Below are 13,424 nucleotides of genomic sequence, written 5' to 3'. Positions count from 1 at the left end.
CCCTTTCTTCCCCCGTTCTCTTTCTTTCCTCTTTCCCTCCCTTTTTCCTTTCCCTCTTTCCCCCTTTCTTCTCTTTCCTCTTTCTTCCCTCGCTCTTTCTTTCCCCTTACTTCCCCGTTCTCTTTCTTTTTCCCCTTTCCTCTCTTTTTCCTTTCCCTCTTTCCCCTCTTTCTCATTTCTTCCCCTGTTCTTTCTTTTCCCTTTAACTCTCTTTCCCTCTTTCCCCCTTTCCTCTCTTTCTCCTTTCTTGCCCCCGTTCTCTTTCTTCCCCCTTTCCTTTTTCCCGCCATGCTCCTGCGGGACCCCCCGGCCACGCCGGTCTTCCCCTGGGAGCGCGGGGTGGTGCTCCTCTCCTGCGCCCTCTCCGTGCTGGGCTGCTGCCTTCTGCTGGGCACCCAGGCCCGCTGGCCCGAGCTCCGGACGCGGCCGCGCCAGCTGCTCTCCTGCCTCTCGGGGGCCGACCTGCTCTCCGCCGCCTCTTACGCCTACGGGGTGCTGAGGGACTTCGAGGCCTCGTCCTGGGACTGCGTGGCGCAGGGCGCCCTCTCCACCTTCGCCAACACCAGCTCCTTCTTCTGGACCACGGCCATCGCCCTGGACCTCTACTTCGCCATCGTCCGCGGCTCCACCGGCGCCGGCTTGCTCTGCTTCTTCCACCTGGTGAGGTGGGTGGCCTCCCCGGTCTCCCCTTTACCTGGTTTTGAAGGGGTTGGCAAAGCACACCTCTCTTCCCTCTTCTCCCTGCTTCTGGTCTCCCAAAAGCAGGGTAGGATAGGATAGAGCAGAACAGGGAATGGAATAGAATAGAATAAGAGAAGAGTAGAGTAGAGTAGAATAATAGGAATATGGAATAGAATAGAATAATAAGAATATAGAATAGAGTAGAGTAGAATAGAGTAGAATAATAGGAATATGGAATAGAGTAGAATAATAGGAATATAGAATAGAATAAAATAATAAGAATATAGAATAGAGTAGAATAGAATAATAGGAATATGGAATAGAATAGAATAATAGGAATATGGAATAGAGTAGAATAATAGGAATATAGAATAGAATAAAATAATAAGAATATAGAATAGAGTAGAATAGAATAATAGGAATATGGAATAGAATAGAATAATAGGAATATGGAATAGAATAGAATAATAGGAATATAGAATAGAATAATAGGAATATAGTAGAATAGAATAATAGGAATATAGAATAGAATAGAATAATAGGAATATAGAATAGAATAGAATAGAATAGAATAATAAGAATATAGAATAGAGTAGAATAGAATAATAGGAATATGGAATAGAATAGAATAATAGGAATATAGAATAGAATAATAAGAATATAGAATATAGTAGAATAGAATAGAATAGAATAGAATAGAATAGGAATATAGAATAGAATAATAGGAATATAGAATAGAATAGAATAATAATATAGAATAGAGTAGAGTAGAATAGAATAATAGGAATATAGAATACAACAGAATAGAATAGAAATTAGATTAGATTAGAACAGAACAAAATACAGATGAATAGAATAAAATAGAATAATAGGAATGTAGAATAGAATAGAATAATAGGATTATAGAATAGAATAGAATAGAATAGAGATTAGAGTACATTACAGTAGAACAGAACAGAGCAGAATACAGATGAATAGAATAGAATAGAATAATAGGAATGTAGAATAGAATAGGAATATAGAATAGAATAATAGGAATATAGAATACAACAGAATAGAATAGAGATTAGATTAGAACAGAACAGAATACAGATGACTAGAATAAAATGAGAAGAGAATAATAGGAATATAGAATATAATAGAGATTACATTACATCAGAACAGAACAGAATACAGATGAATAGAATAGAACAGAACAGAATTCTTTATTGGCCAAGTGTGATTGGTCACACAAGGAATTTGTCTTTGGTGCATAGGCTCTCAGTGTACATAAGGGGAATAAAATGTATTCATTAGGAATAAAAAGATACAACACTTAGTGATAATCATAGGGTACAAATAAGCAACCAGGAAACAATCCATATCAATATAAATCGTAAAGATATAAACAACAAAGTTACAGTCCTGCAGTCATAAGTGGGAGGAGATGGGGGATAGGAACCATGAGAAGACTAATAGTAATAGTAATGCAGCCTTAGTGAATGGTTTGACAGTGGTGAGGGACTGATTTGTTTAGCAGAGTGATGGCGTTTGGGGGGAAAACTGTCCTTGTGTCTAGTTGTCTTGGTGTGCATTGCCCTATAGCGTCATTTTGAGGATAGGAGTTTTAACAAATTATGTCTAGGATACGAGGACTCTGTAAATATTTCCACGGCCCTCTTTTTGACTCATGCAGCATACAGGTCCTCAATGGAAGGCAGGTTGGTAGTAATTGTTTTTTCCTGCAGTTTTAATTATTCTATGAAGTCTGTGTATGTCTTGTCCTATGTCTGGATCGCTGAGGACTAGCCCCTTGCAATGCTCCTTGGTGTTAGAAACAAAGGCCGGCCCAAAGGCAGGGATTATATTTAACCATCCCCCCCAAAATGCTAGAATGGGACTAACAAATTCATAATAATCTTTTTTTAAAGTATTTTTATTAAATGGTTTTCTTCATTTTACATCACAGATTCAGCTTTGCAACAGTGATATGCTGATTGTATCCACAATTTTTTTACATTATACATACTATTATGTCTCCTAGTAGTATTCAGTATCATGTTCATAGCTATTGTTTCCATATTTCTAACGTACACCTCTATATATTTATCTTTCTAGATATTTTATTTTACATTTTGCATCTTTATAACATCTTACGGTAATACTGTTCACAAAAAATATTCTTCTATCTATCATTATACTTAAACTTATTTCTAATTTCTAATTCATTAAACGTCTTTCATTGTTCATTTATCTTATCTTTGCATCTGCTATCTAACTAATTATACCATATATCCCAAATTAAATAGTATAGTCTGTCTTTAATTTCCATTGTCAACCTATCCATCTCAGCGCTGTCTTAATTCCTCTGTGGGTATATTTCCATTTTTCCAACTTTGAGCAGATATAATTCCAGCAGCTGTTATTACATGTAGTGTTAAATATAGAGGTTTTTTTTAAATTATATTTCCCTGTTAGCATATTTAATAGAAATAGCTCTGATTTAAGTCTGTTTGTTGTTTTACCATTTCCTCTCACCACGTTTTTATCCTTTATTCATAATAATCTTTATTGGTGTTTTTATTTTATTTTTAAACATCCTTCCCTTTTCAATTCCCCAGTGGTTTTGACCTGCCTTGTAAAATGCAACACAATTTTTAAGGAGGAACAAGATTTTTTAAAGTTTGGGGGATTACCAATTGAAAGTTCTCTGTTTTATTTGTTCTATTCTGTTCTGTTCTCCAAGGCACCTGAGGGTAGAACAAGAAGCAATGGGTGGAAATTAATCAAGGAGAGAAGCAACAAAGAACTGGGGAGAAATTTCCTGACAGAACAATTAATCAGTGGAACAGAAGTTGCCTCCAGAAGTTGTGAATGCCCCAACACTGGAAGTCTTTAAGAAGATGTTGGATAGCCGTTTGTCTGAAATGGTATAGGATTTTCTGCCTAGGCAGGGGGTTGGACTAGAAGACCTCCAAGGTCCCGACCAACTCTGCTATTGTATTGTATTATTTCACCCATTGCAATTAGGATATTCGGGGTTATTTGAAGAAGTTATTAGATTCAAGGACTTTATTATTTATGGAAAGGCCAATGAACTGTTTGTCTCAGCAGAAACAAACACACACACACACACACAAACACACACACACTGCATGCTGATTGCAGGCCTTAGCTTGGAAAAAATTTTTACGCCCCTCCGCTTCACATCAAAAGTCTGCCTCTTTGTTCCCAGTTCCCATAAGCCACAGCCAGCCAAAGTCAGAGGCAAGGATGATGGAGCTGTGCTTTCCCAAAGTCGGCCTCTCTTTTTTTCTGGGCGGTGAGCTTGGCGTGGCTGAGACAACAATTCTTGGAGACCTGTTTTTCCAATCCAACAATGTTAATTTAAAAAAAAGGAAACGAAACTTCTAAAGTAAAACCTGTTTTTGCTTTCAAAGGCCATTCTATAGTCTTCCTCTCCGCCCCGCCTTGCAAAATTAATTCTTGGATTTGGTAGAAAAGCAAAAAAAATGGGCACATCCTCCTCCTTCCTTGCCTCTTCTTAACACCCTCGAGTTATGTATGACAAGTGAGCCCAAAATTTCCGTTGTTAAGCAAAACAGTTAAGTGAGTTTTGCCCGCTTTTACGACCCTTCTCGCTACGGTTGTTAAGGGAATCACTGCAGGTGTTAGAATCGGTTGTTAAGTGAATCTCAGCTTCCTCATTGACGCAAAAGGTTGCAAAAGAGGAATCACATGACCCAGGGACACTGCGACCGTCATAAGTACAAGTCCATTGCCAAGCATTCAAATATTGATCACGTGAGCAACAGAGAATGCTGCAATGGTGTGGAAAACGGTTGCAAGTCATTTTTTTTATTGTCGTTGTAACTTTGGACCGTCGCTAAACAAACATCCTCATAAGTTGAGACTTACAGAAGACCCCAAATCAGCCTCTTCTCCTTTGTGACTTCTATCCTAGTCCCCGACTTAACAACAGTTCATTTAGTGACCGAAGTTACAGTGGCACTGAAAAAACAGATTTACGACCGTTTTTCTCACTTATGACCATTGCCGCATCCTCAAGCTCACGTGGTCAAAATTCAGACACTTGGCGACTGCCTCATATTTATGACGGTTGCCGTGTCCTTGCAAAGCCAATGCGGAAATCTGAACTCACTTAACAACCCTGCTTTTAACTTAACAGCGGCAGTGAATCACTTAACAACTGCACCAGGAAAGGTCGGAAAATGGGGCAAAACTAACTTAACAAATGTTTCACCGAGCCACGGAAATTTTGGACTCCATTCTGGTCGTACGTCGAGGACTACCTGTTAATTGGGCGGGATAAGTATGTCTATATTTATTTATCAGCACAAATACAGCACAAATGTAACAAAGGCAACAGTAAAAATATTGGGTTTCTGTCTGGATGGTCTCTTGTGACGAGCCGATAGTCAGAGAATGGAAGCAGTCTGCTTCCCCCCATATTTGGGCATACCAGGGGTTGTGACACTAAATACATACCTATTTCCCTGGCTCAGCTGATAAGGAGGAGAACCTTGTGGCTTAGTGGTTAACACAACTGCTTAATATGTAATACAGCACAGGTTCAAATCCCAGTAAGGGTATGGCTAGCTGATGAGAGCTAAATAGCTTGAAATAGATCTATACTAGTCTCCCTTTATTTATTTATCAGCACAAATACAACATACATACATACATACATACATACATACATACATACATACATACATACATACATATACAATAACAGAGTTGGAAGGGACCTTGGAGGTCTTCTAGTCCAACCCCCTGCCTAGGCAGGAAACCCTACACCACTTCAGACAAATGGCTATCCAACATCTTCTTAAAGACTTCAAGTGTTGGGTATATATATATATTGCCATAAAATGCATTTCTGGTGCTGCAATTGTAAATGAGATGTGTTTGCACTTCGGAATGCCTCCTTTGCGATATCCGGTGGCTTTGAGTTCCTCAGGCTGCAGAGATGCTTGACAAGAGAATCTGGAGTGGTTGTGCAAACAGTGGCACGAGAGAGACATTTGGCTTTTGCACGCTTAGTCTTGAGCAGGCGGGCGAAGACGGGCACCTGAAACTGATTTTTCAAAAAAAAAAAAGGCTTCCCTAGCATGTGAATTGGTTTTATGTTTAGCTGCCACCTTTTCCATCCTGGTTTGGGGTTTGGGGAGCGTCACTTTCCAACCAGCCGATCCCCCTAAAGGCAAAATTAAGGATGTGTCCTTTTACTCCTTGATGTATAGAATAGGTAGAGGTGAGTTTGAAGATATTGGGAGGCCCCGGTTCCCATCATCCATCCTCCCTCCCCGCCCTGTGTTGGCTGAGGCTGATTGGACTTGTGATCCCAAAGCTGGAGGAACGCTCAAAAGAGTTTGAGAATGGAAAAATTCCAGGGGGTAAATTCCAAAGTTTGTGATGCATTTTATTATATTTTTGTGATCAAAGGGCGCAGTGTGATATACGAAAAGGAGCACAGAAGAATCCCAGATCTGGGCTTGTTAGATTTTCTTTGGCTGATATTTGAATTATCTTCTGTTGCAAAATAACAGAGTTGGAAGGGACCTTATAGGTCATCTAGTCCAACCCCCTGCCCAAGCAGGAGATCCCCACACCATTTATGACAGAGGGCAGTCCAGTCTCTTCTTGAAAGCTTCTAGTGACGAAGCGCCCAGAACTTCCAAAGGCAATTTCTGTTCCATTAGTAAGCTGTCGGTAAGCTGTTCCGAGGAAAAACAGGGAATTGTGCAGAGATGCAACGGGCAGGCTCATTAGCCGGAAAGGCACAAATTCCTAGCTGTCTGCACCACCTGCATTCTGTTATTATTCTGTTATTCAGAAGTTATAGGAATTTCATCCCTGGAAGCTTTCAAGAAAATACTGGATTGCCATCTGTCAGAAATGATGTAGGTTCTCCTGCTTGGTAAGTGGGGGTTGGACTAGATGACCTACAGGATCCCTTCCATTAATCTGTAAAGACTCCCTGCCTGCCTGAACTGGTGGTGGCCAGACCCGGAAACCAAGCAAGGAGAAATTTCATCAAAGAACCAAGGGGGCTTGGACTGCACCTCCCATCAATATGAGTCTCGCTTTGCGTGATGGGTGGTGGAATCCCACCTCTCCAATCATAACTTGGCTTTAAAAAAAGTCACATTTCTGCGTTTTAACGCTGTTGTGCAGAGGACATTTCAGAAGTGCAAATTAATTCAGGGGAGTTTATCCTCGTCGGCTATTCAGGGACTGCTTGGGAAGAGGGATTATGTTGCAAATAACCTACAAAACTGCATTAGTGAAATGTCAGCCGCTTGGCTTGTGACTGGAGTGTATTTATAGCTGGGGGGGGGGGTGTATTTTACAACTCGAGCTAATTTTAGACCGCTGCTTGGGTTGAGAAAGGGCTGGTGGTTCGTTGATCTGCCTCTCAATTCATTCACATCTGGATTAAACTGGACAAAAATCGGTCCGGATTGCAATTATAATCCAGTTCCCCAATCCGGTTCACTGTTTTGAGTCCAGCCAGAGCATGTTAGAAATGATCCACATCCATCCATCCATCCATCCATCCATCCATCCATCCATCCATCCATCCATCCATCCATCCATCCATCCATCCATCTATCTATCTATCTATCAGTGGTGGGTTTCAAAAATTGTTCGAACCTACTCTGTGGGTGTGGCCTCCTTTGTGGGAGTGGCTTGCCACCCATGTGACCAGATGGGAGTGGCTTGCCGCCCATGTGACCGGATATGAAATTATGAATTAGTACTTAGGTCGGTCCAAGTAGCTATTCAGAAACTCTGGCATTGAAGCATGTAAGTCTTAAAGCTGTCAAGTTACAAGACCCTTGCACCCAGGGGTGGGTTTCTCGCCCCGTTCCAACCGGATCGGTTGGAACGAGGCTGGCGGCGTCCTCGCGCATACACGCGGCGTCCTCGCGCGTGCACGCGGCGTCCTCGCGCGTGCACGCGGCGTCCTCGCGCGTGCACGCGGCGTCCTCGCGCACGCATGCGTGCGGCGTGCGCATGCGTACTAGCGTCTGCGCGATGCTCCAGCTGCTCCTGGAGGATCACGCAGGCGCTGTATGCGTTCTGCGCATGCGTGGAAGCGCAGAATTCGTAAAAACCGGGTAAGGAGCGGGTGTGCGGGCTGGGCGCGGGGCGGGGCTTCGCCGTTCCCGGAAGTTACTTACTTCCGGGTTCGGCGACCAACCGGATCGCAGGGACCGGTGCGAACCAGTCGAAACCCACCCCTGCTTGCACCCTAACCCTTTAGAAAAAAAAACTAGGGGTCTTCAAACCTGACAGCTTTAAGACTTGTGGACTTCAACTCCCAGAATTCCTCCTCCAGTCATGTTGGCTCAGGAACTCTGGCATTGAAGCATGCAAGTCTTAAAGCTGTCAAGTTACAAGATCGTTGCCACCCCTAAACCCTTTAGCAGTGGTGGGTTTCAAAAATTTTTGGAACCTCTTCTGTAGGTGTGGCCTGCTTTCCGGGTCCACTAGTGGAACCTCTTCTAACCGGTCCGGTAGATTTGACGAACTGGTTCTACCGAATAGGTGCGAACTGGTAGGAACCCACCTCTGCTATCTATCTATCTACCCACCTACTACCTACATCTCTCTCTCTCTCTCTCTGTCTGTCTGTCTGTCTGTCTTATCTACCTATTACCTCTACCTACCTACCTTCCTATCTACCTTCCTATCTACCTTCCTATCTACCTTCCTACCTACCTACATCTATCTATCTATCTATCTATCTATCTATCTATCTATCTATCTATCTATCTATCTATCTATCTATCTTCCTCCCTCCCTCCCTCTACCTACCTACCCACCTACTACCTACATATCTCTCTCTCTCTCTCTCTCTCTCTCTCTCCCTCCCTCCCTCCCTCCCTCCATCCCTCCCTCCCTCCCTCCCTCTCTCTCTCTCTCTCTCTCTCTCTCCACCCACCCACCCACCCACCCACCCACCTATTATCTACATATATCTGTCTGTCTGTCTGGCCTGGGACTGTGATTTTCTAAAACAATTCTCAACCGCTTCCCTGAAAATTATTATTATTTTCCGATTCACTATTAAAAGATGGAAGGGACACACGGTGACTCAGCGGCTTAAGATGCTGAACTTGTCAATCAGAAAGTCGGCAGTTCGAATCCCTAGTGCTGCGTAACGCAGTGACCAAGCTATTCGATTAAGCTCCGAGTGGTGTGGTGACCTAGAGGTGGTGCTGTCGCCTCAGAATCAGGAGGCTGTAAGTTCGATCCCAGGAAGAGGCAGATATTTCTCTCTCTGGACACAATGAGAATATAGCTGCGGGGGGGGGGGGGGGGGGGGGACAAACGAACTCCACACTGGGGACAGGAAAGGCATCCAGCCAGTAACCACTCAGCTCCATTCAGTTGCCCAGACGCCACCCTGCAAGGGATTATGACATCGTAAAAGAGCCGAGGTGGCGCAGTGGTTAGAGTGCAGTACTGCAGGCCACTTCAGCTGACTGCTATCTGCAGTTCGGCGGTTCAAATCTCACCGGCTCAAGGTTGACTCAGCCTTCCATCCTTCCGAGGTGGGTGAAATGAGGACCCAGACTGTGGGGGCGATATGCTGACTCTGTAAACCGCTTAGAGAGGGCTGAAAGCCCTATGAAGCCCTATGAAGCGGTATATAAGTCGAACTGCTATTGCTATTGCTATTGCTATCGTTAAAAGAGGATGATGATTCGAGCAAGCTCTGCCAATTTTACAATCTAATCTCCACTTCCGGCGTCCTACCTTCAAAGGGTGTCGTTCCTCAAATTCAAAAAGAAGATTTTGAGCTCATTTCCCCACCTGCAAGTGGGGAATTCTGCCCAGTTTGACGGCTCCAACTCTTTCTTTTTTCCCCTTTTCTCTTTCTCTCTCTCTCTCTCTCCCCGATTTGCAGCTGGGGGATTCCCCTTGGCATCACTGCGGCTGCCGTGGCCTTGAAAAAAATTGGCTATGACGCCTCGGACGTCTCGGTCGGCTGGTGCTGGATCGACATCAACGCGGAAGATAGGCTTCTTTGGATGCTGCTGGCAGGGAAACTGTGGGAAATCCTCGCTTATGTGACCTTGCCCTTCGTTTACGTCCTGATAAAGAAACACATCAACCGAGCGGTGAGTGTTGAGAATCTGATCGGCTGGGGGAGCTTCTACCGGCGTTCCTCGACTTGCAGTAATTCACTTAGTGACCGTTAAAAAGTTACAGCGGCACTGACAACATAGTGTAGCCTTTATTGTCATTGTGCAAAACAAATGCAACAAAATTGGTTCTTATGGGGATTTGTGGCCGTTTTTTCCCACTTAACGACGGCTGTAGCATCCCCGCGGTCAGGCCATCAAAATTTCGGATGCTTTGCCATGGACTCATATTTATGATGGTTTGCAGCCTCTCGGGAATCCCCTTTTGCAACCTTGTGACGCGCAGAGTCCAATTCACTTAACAACCCACCACCCCCCCCCCGGTTGCTAACGTAACCCCTGCAGTGATTCATTTAGCAGCTGGTTGTTACATGCGGCAAAATAAGAAATTAAACTCGGTTTCATTTAGCAACGGAAATGTGGTTGTAAGTCGAGGACTGCCTGTAATTGGGGAGGTCAATGATGGTAGATAACTTAAAACTCCCTCCCTCCCTCAGTCCGTCCGTCTGTCTTCTATCAATCTATTATCTATCTGTCTGTCTTTCTGTCTTCCATCTATCTTCTATCCATCCATCCATCCATCCATCCATAGATCTTCTATCTATCTATCTATCTATCTATCTATCTATCTATCTATCTATCTATCTATCTATCTATCTATCTATCTATCTATCTATCTATCCCATCTCCCCTACCCCTTTCTCTTTCTTTCTTTCTTTCTTTCTTTCTTTCTTTCTTTCTTTCTTTCTTTCTTTCTATCGTATCTATCTATCTATCTATCTATCTATCTATCTATCTATCTATCTATCTTATCTTTCCACCTATCTTCTATCCATCCATCCATCCATCCATCCATCGATCTTCTATCTATCTATCTATCTATCTATCTATCTATCTATCTATCTATCTATCTATCTATCTATCTATCTATCTATCTCATCTCCCCTACCCCTCTTTCTATTTCTCTTTCTCACTCATTCTATGTATGTATCTATCTATCTATCTATCTATCTATCTATCTATCTATCTATCTATCTATCTATCTATCTATCTATCTACCTACCTACCTACCTACCTACCTACCTACCTACCTACCTACCTACCTACCTACCTACCTACCTACCTACCTACCATCACCTTTTATTTATTTATTCAATTTATTCAGCCCACCCCATCTAGTCAATGGGCAGCTTATCACATTTTAAAATGAAAAGCCATAGAAACCTCCAAAATCATTATACATCTAACTGGGGAAGGGTTGCCTCCCTCTTTTTCTTTCCCAGCACGCAGCCCTCTCTGAGTATCGGCCCATTCTGTCCAGGAACCCGTCTTCCCAACCGAGAGCTGCCTCCGTAGCGGACAGGAAGCTGACCTTAATCCCGATTATTTTCATCTTCCTGCGTATCTGGAGTACCGTTCGTTTTGTCCTGACCCTTTCTGGCTCCCCTGCAGACCGAAATTGGCTCCTGGTCATACTTCACGTGAGTTTCGAAAAACAACAGGTTCCCTGCATGGGCCTTGCGCACCCAGCTGCCTCCAGATGTGCAGCAAAGGATTCTGGGAATTGAAGTCCACCTTGTTTAAAAGCTCAGGAGAGGTGTTTTTTTTTAAAATTCCAGAAGCAAAATTAAAAAAAAAAATTATTCCTCTCCTTTTCCCACCAGGGAGTTGGGAACACGTTTCAAGGAGCCGCAAACTGCATCCTTTTCGTCTTTTGCACACGAGTCGTCCGGAATAAGCTGTTTTCTTCCTTGTGCTGCTGGAGACACTCGGAGGCTCCCCCGCCGAGTTTGGAGACCAGCTTCCAGGCTGAGCCCCCGCTTCGCAAAGACTGGGAGCTGCTGCAAGGCAGTGATAGCACAGGGGAAGACTCACCCATCCCCTGAACGTTGGCCTGCATCGTGATGGAAATCACCTTTTTTGCCTGGTGGGGTTTTCACTGTGAGTGTTTTTAGCTTGTCCTCATTTTGCAAGGGGAGCTTTTAGAATAGAAAAGAATAGAACAAAACAGAACAGAACGGGAATGGAATGGAAGATGGGATGGGATAGAAAATAAGTAGAAACTAGAAAATAAAATAGAAAATAGAAAATAAAATAGAAAATAGAAAATAAAATAGAAAATAGAAAAGAATGTTACAATAGCAGAGTTGGAAGGGATCTTGGAGGTCTTCTAGTCCAACCCCCTGCCTAGGCAGGAAATCCTATACCGTTTCAGACAAATGGCTATCCAACATCTTCTTAAAGACTTCCAATGTTGGAGCATTCACAACTTCTGGAGGCAACTTCTGTTCCACTGATTAATTGTTCTAACTGTCAGGAAATTTCTCCTCAGTTCTAAGTTGCTTCTCTCCTTGATTAGTTTCCACCCATTGCTTCTTGTTCTACACTCAGGTGCCTTGGAGAATAGTTTGACTCCCTCTTTTTTGTGGCAACCCCTGAGATATTGGAAGACTGCTATCATGTCTCCCCTAGTCCTCCTTTTTCTTAAACTAGACTTACCCAGTTCCTGCAACTGTTCTTCATATGTTTTAGCCTCCAGTCCCCTAATCATCTTTGTTGCTCTTCTCTGCACTCTTTCTAGAGTCTCCACATCTTTTCTACATCGTGGCAACAAAACCTGGATGCAGTATTCCAAGTGTGGCCTTACCAAGTCCTTATAAAGTGGTATTAACCCTTCACGTGATCTTGATTCTGTCCCTCTGTTTATGCAACCTAGAACTGTGTTGGCTTTTTTGGCAGCTGCTGCACACGGCTGGCTCCTATTTAAATGGTTGTCCACTAGGACTCCAAGATCCCTCTCACGGTTACTACTATTGAGCAAGGTACCACCTGTTCTGTACCTGTGCATTTTGTTTTTTCTTGCCTAAATGTAGAACCTTACTCCAGAATAGAATAGAATAGAAAATAGAATAGAATAGAATAAAGTAGGATGGAATGGAATTAGAAGAGAAGAGAAGAGAGGAAATAGAAGCGAACCGGTAGCGTTCCACCCCTGCTTTGAACAGTTAACTAAGCAAATGGCTTAAGTGGAGAACGAGCTATTTATCTGCTTTCTGATTTTTCTACTAAAACTTATCTTCTCATTGGTCCTTGTCTGTGTTTTGTTCGGACAGGTAACAAAGATGCCGAGTGCCTCTCACGAGTGATATTCATTCACCTGAGAAAGAAGAGGGAAAAAACCCATAGACTTTTGGACTTTTTTTTTTAACAGAAAAAGAAAAACCATTAAGATTTTCACCATAAAACGGCTGGATTGGATTTCTTCCAAATAACTTTCTCAGGGTGTTCTTTCTTTCTTTCTTTCTTTCTTTCTTTCTTTCTTTCTTTCTTTCTTTCTTTCTTTCTTTCTTTCTTTCTTTCTTTCTTTCTTCCTTCCTTCCTTCCTTCCTTCCTTCCTTCCTTCATTCTTCCTTCCTTCCTTCCTTCCTTCCTTCATTTTTAAAAAGATGCTATGAAGACATCTCTTTTTCAATTTTTTAATTCAAGTTTTAAGAATAAAAGAGGATAACACGTTGAATGAAATGTTAAGGAACAAGGCTTTCCAGGCTTAAAAGGTGGGGGGAAAGGAGAGATGTGGCTGTC

At 42.8% G+C, this 13,424-nt stretch overlaps 1 protein-coding gene across 2 annotated transcripts; it reads left to right on the top strand.

The window, feature by feature from the left end:
- Nucleotides 1-212: 212 nt before the first annotated feature.
- On the top strand, nucleotides 213-13,198 carry GPR157 (G protein-coupled receptor 157). 2 transcript variants are annotated; one of them, XR_004256537.1, is made up of 5 exons: nucleotides 213-665; nucleotides 9,605-9,818; nucleotides 11,126-11,323; nucleotides 11,507-11,783; nucleotides 12,956-13,198. XR_004256537.1 is itself a non-coding variant. In XM_032231582.1 (4 exons), the coding sequence occupies exons 1-4, from the start codon at nucleotides 289-291 to the stop codon at nucleotides 11,726-11,728; spliced, it is 1,011 nt and encodes a 336-aa protein (XP_032087473.1). In that variant the 5' UTR covers nucleotides 213-288; the 3' UTR covers nucleotides 11,729-11,785. The 2 variants fall into 2 exon arrangements, 1 of the variants encoding a protein (XP_032087473.1); XM_032231582.1 differs by lacking the exon at nucleotides 12,956-13,198 and having other exon boundaries at nucleotides 11,507-11,785.
- Nucleotides 13,199-13,424: the final 226 nt, after the last annotated feature.

Source organism: Thamnophis elegans, chromosome 15, assembly GCF_009769535.1.
Source record: "Thamnophis elegans isolate rThaEle1 chromosome 15, rThaEle1.pri, whole genome shotgun sequence".
Taxonomy (NCBI): Eukaryota; Metazoa; Chordata; class Lepidosauria; order Squamata; family Colubridae; genus Thamnophis; species Thamnophis elegans.
Note: the sequence above shows the minus strand (reverse complement) of the source record. Positions and strands in the feature narration are given on the sequence as shown.

Excerpts from the sequence above, each read along its gene's own strand:
- GPR157 (XM_032231582.1), top strand. The coding sequence starts at position 289 with ATGCTCCTGCGGGACCCCCCGGCCACGCCGGTCTTCCCCTGGGAGCGC. Across the intron at positions 666-9,604 it reads TGCTTCTTCCACCTGGTGAG|CTGGGGGATTCCCCTTGGCA; the intron begins GTGGGTGGCCTC and ends CCCGATTTGCAG. Across the intron at positions 9,819-11,125 it reads AGAAACACATCAACCGAGCG|CACGCAGCCCTCTCTGAGTA; the intron begins GTGAGTGTTGAG and ends TTTCTTTCCCAG.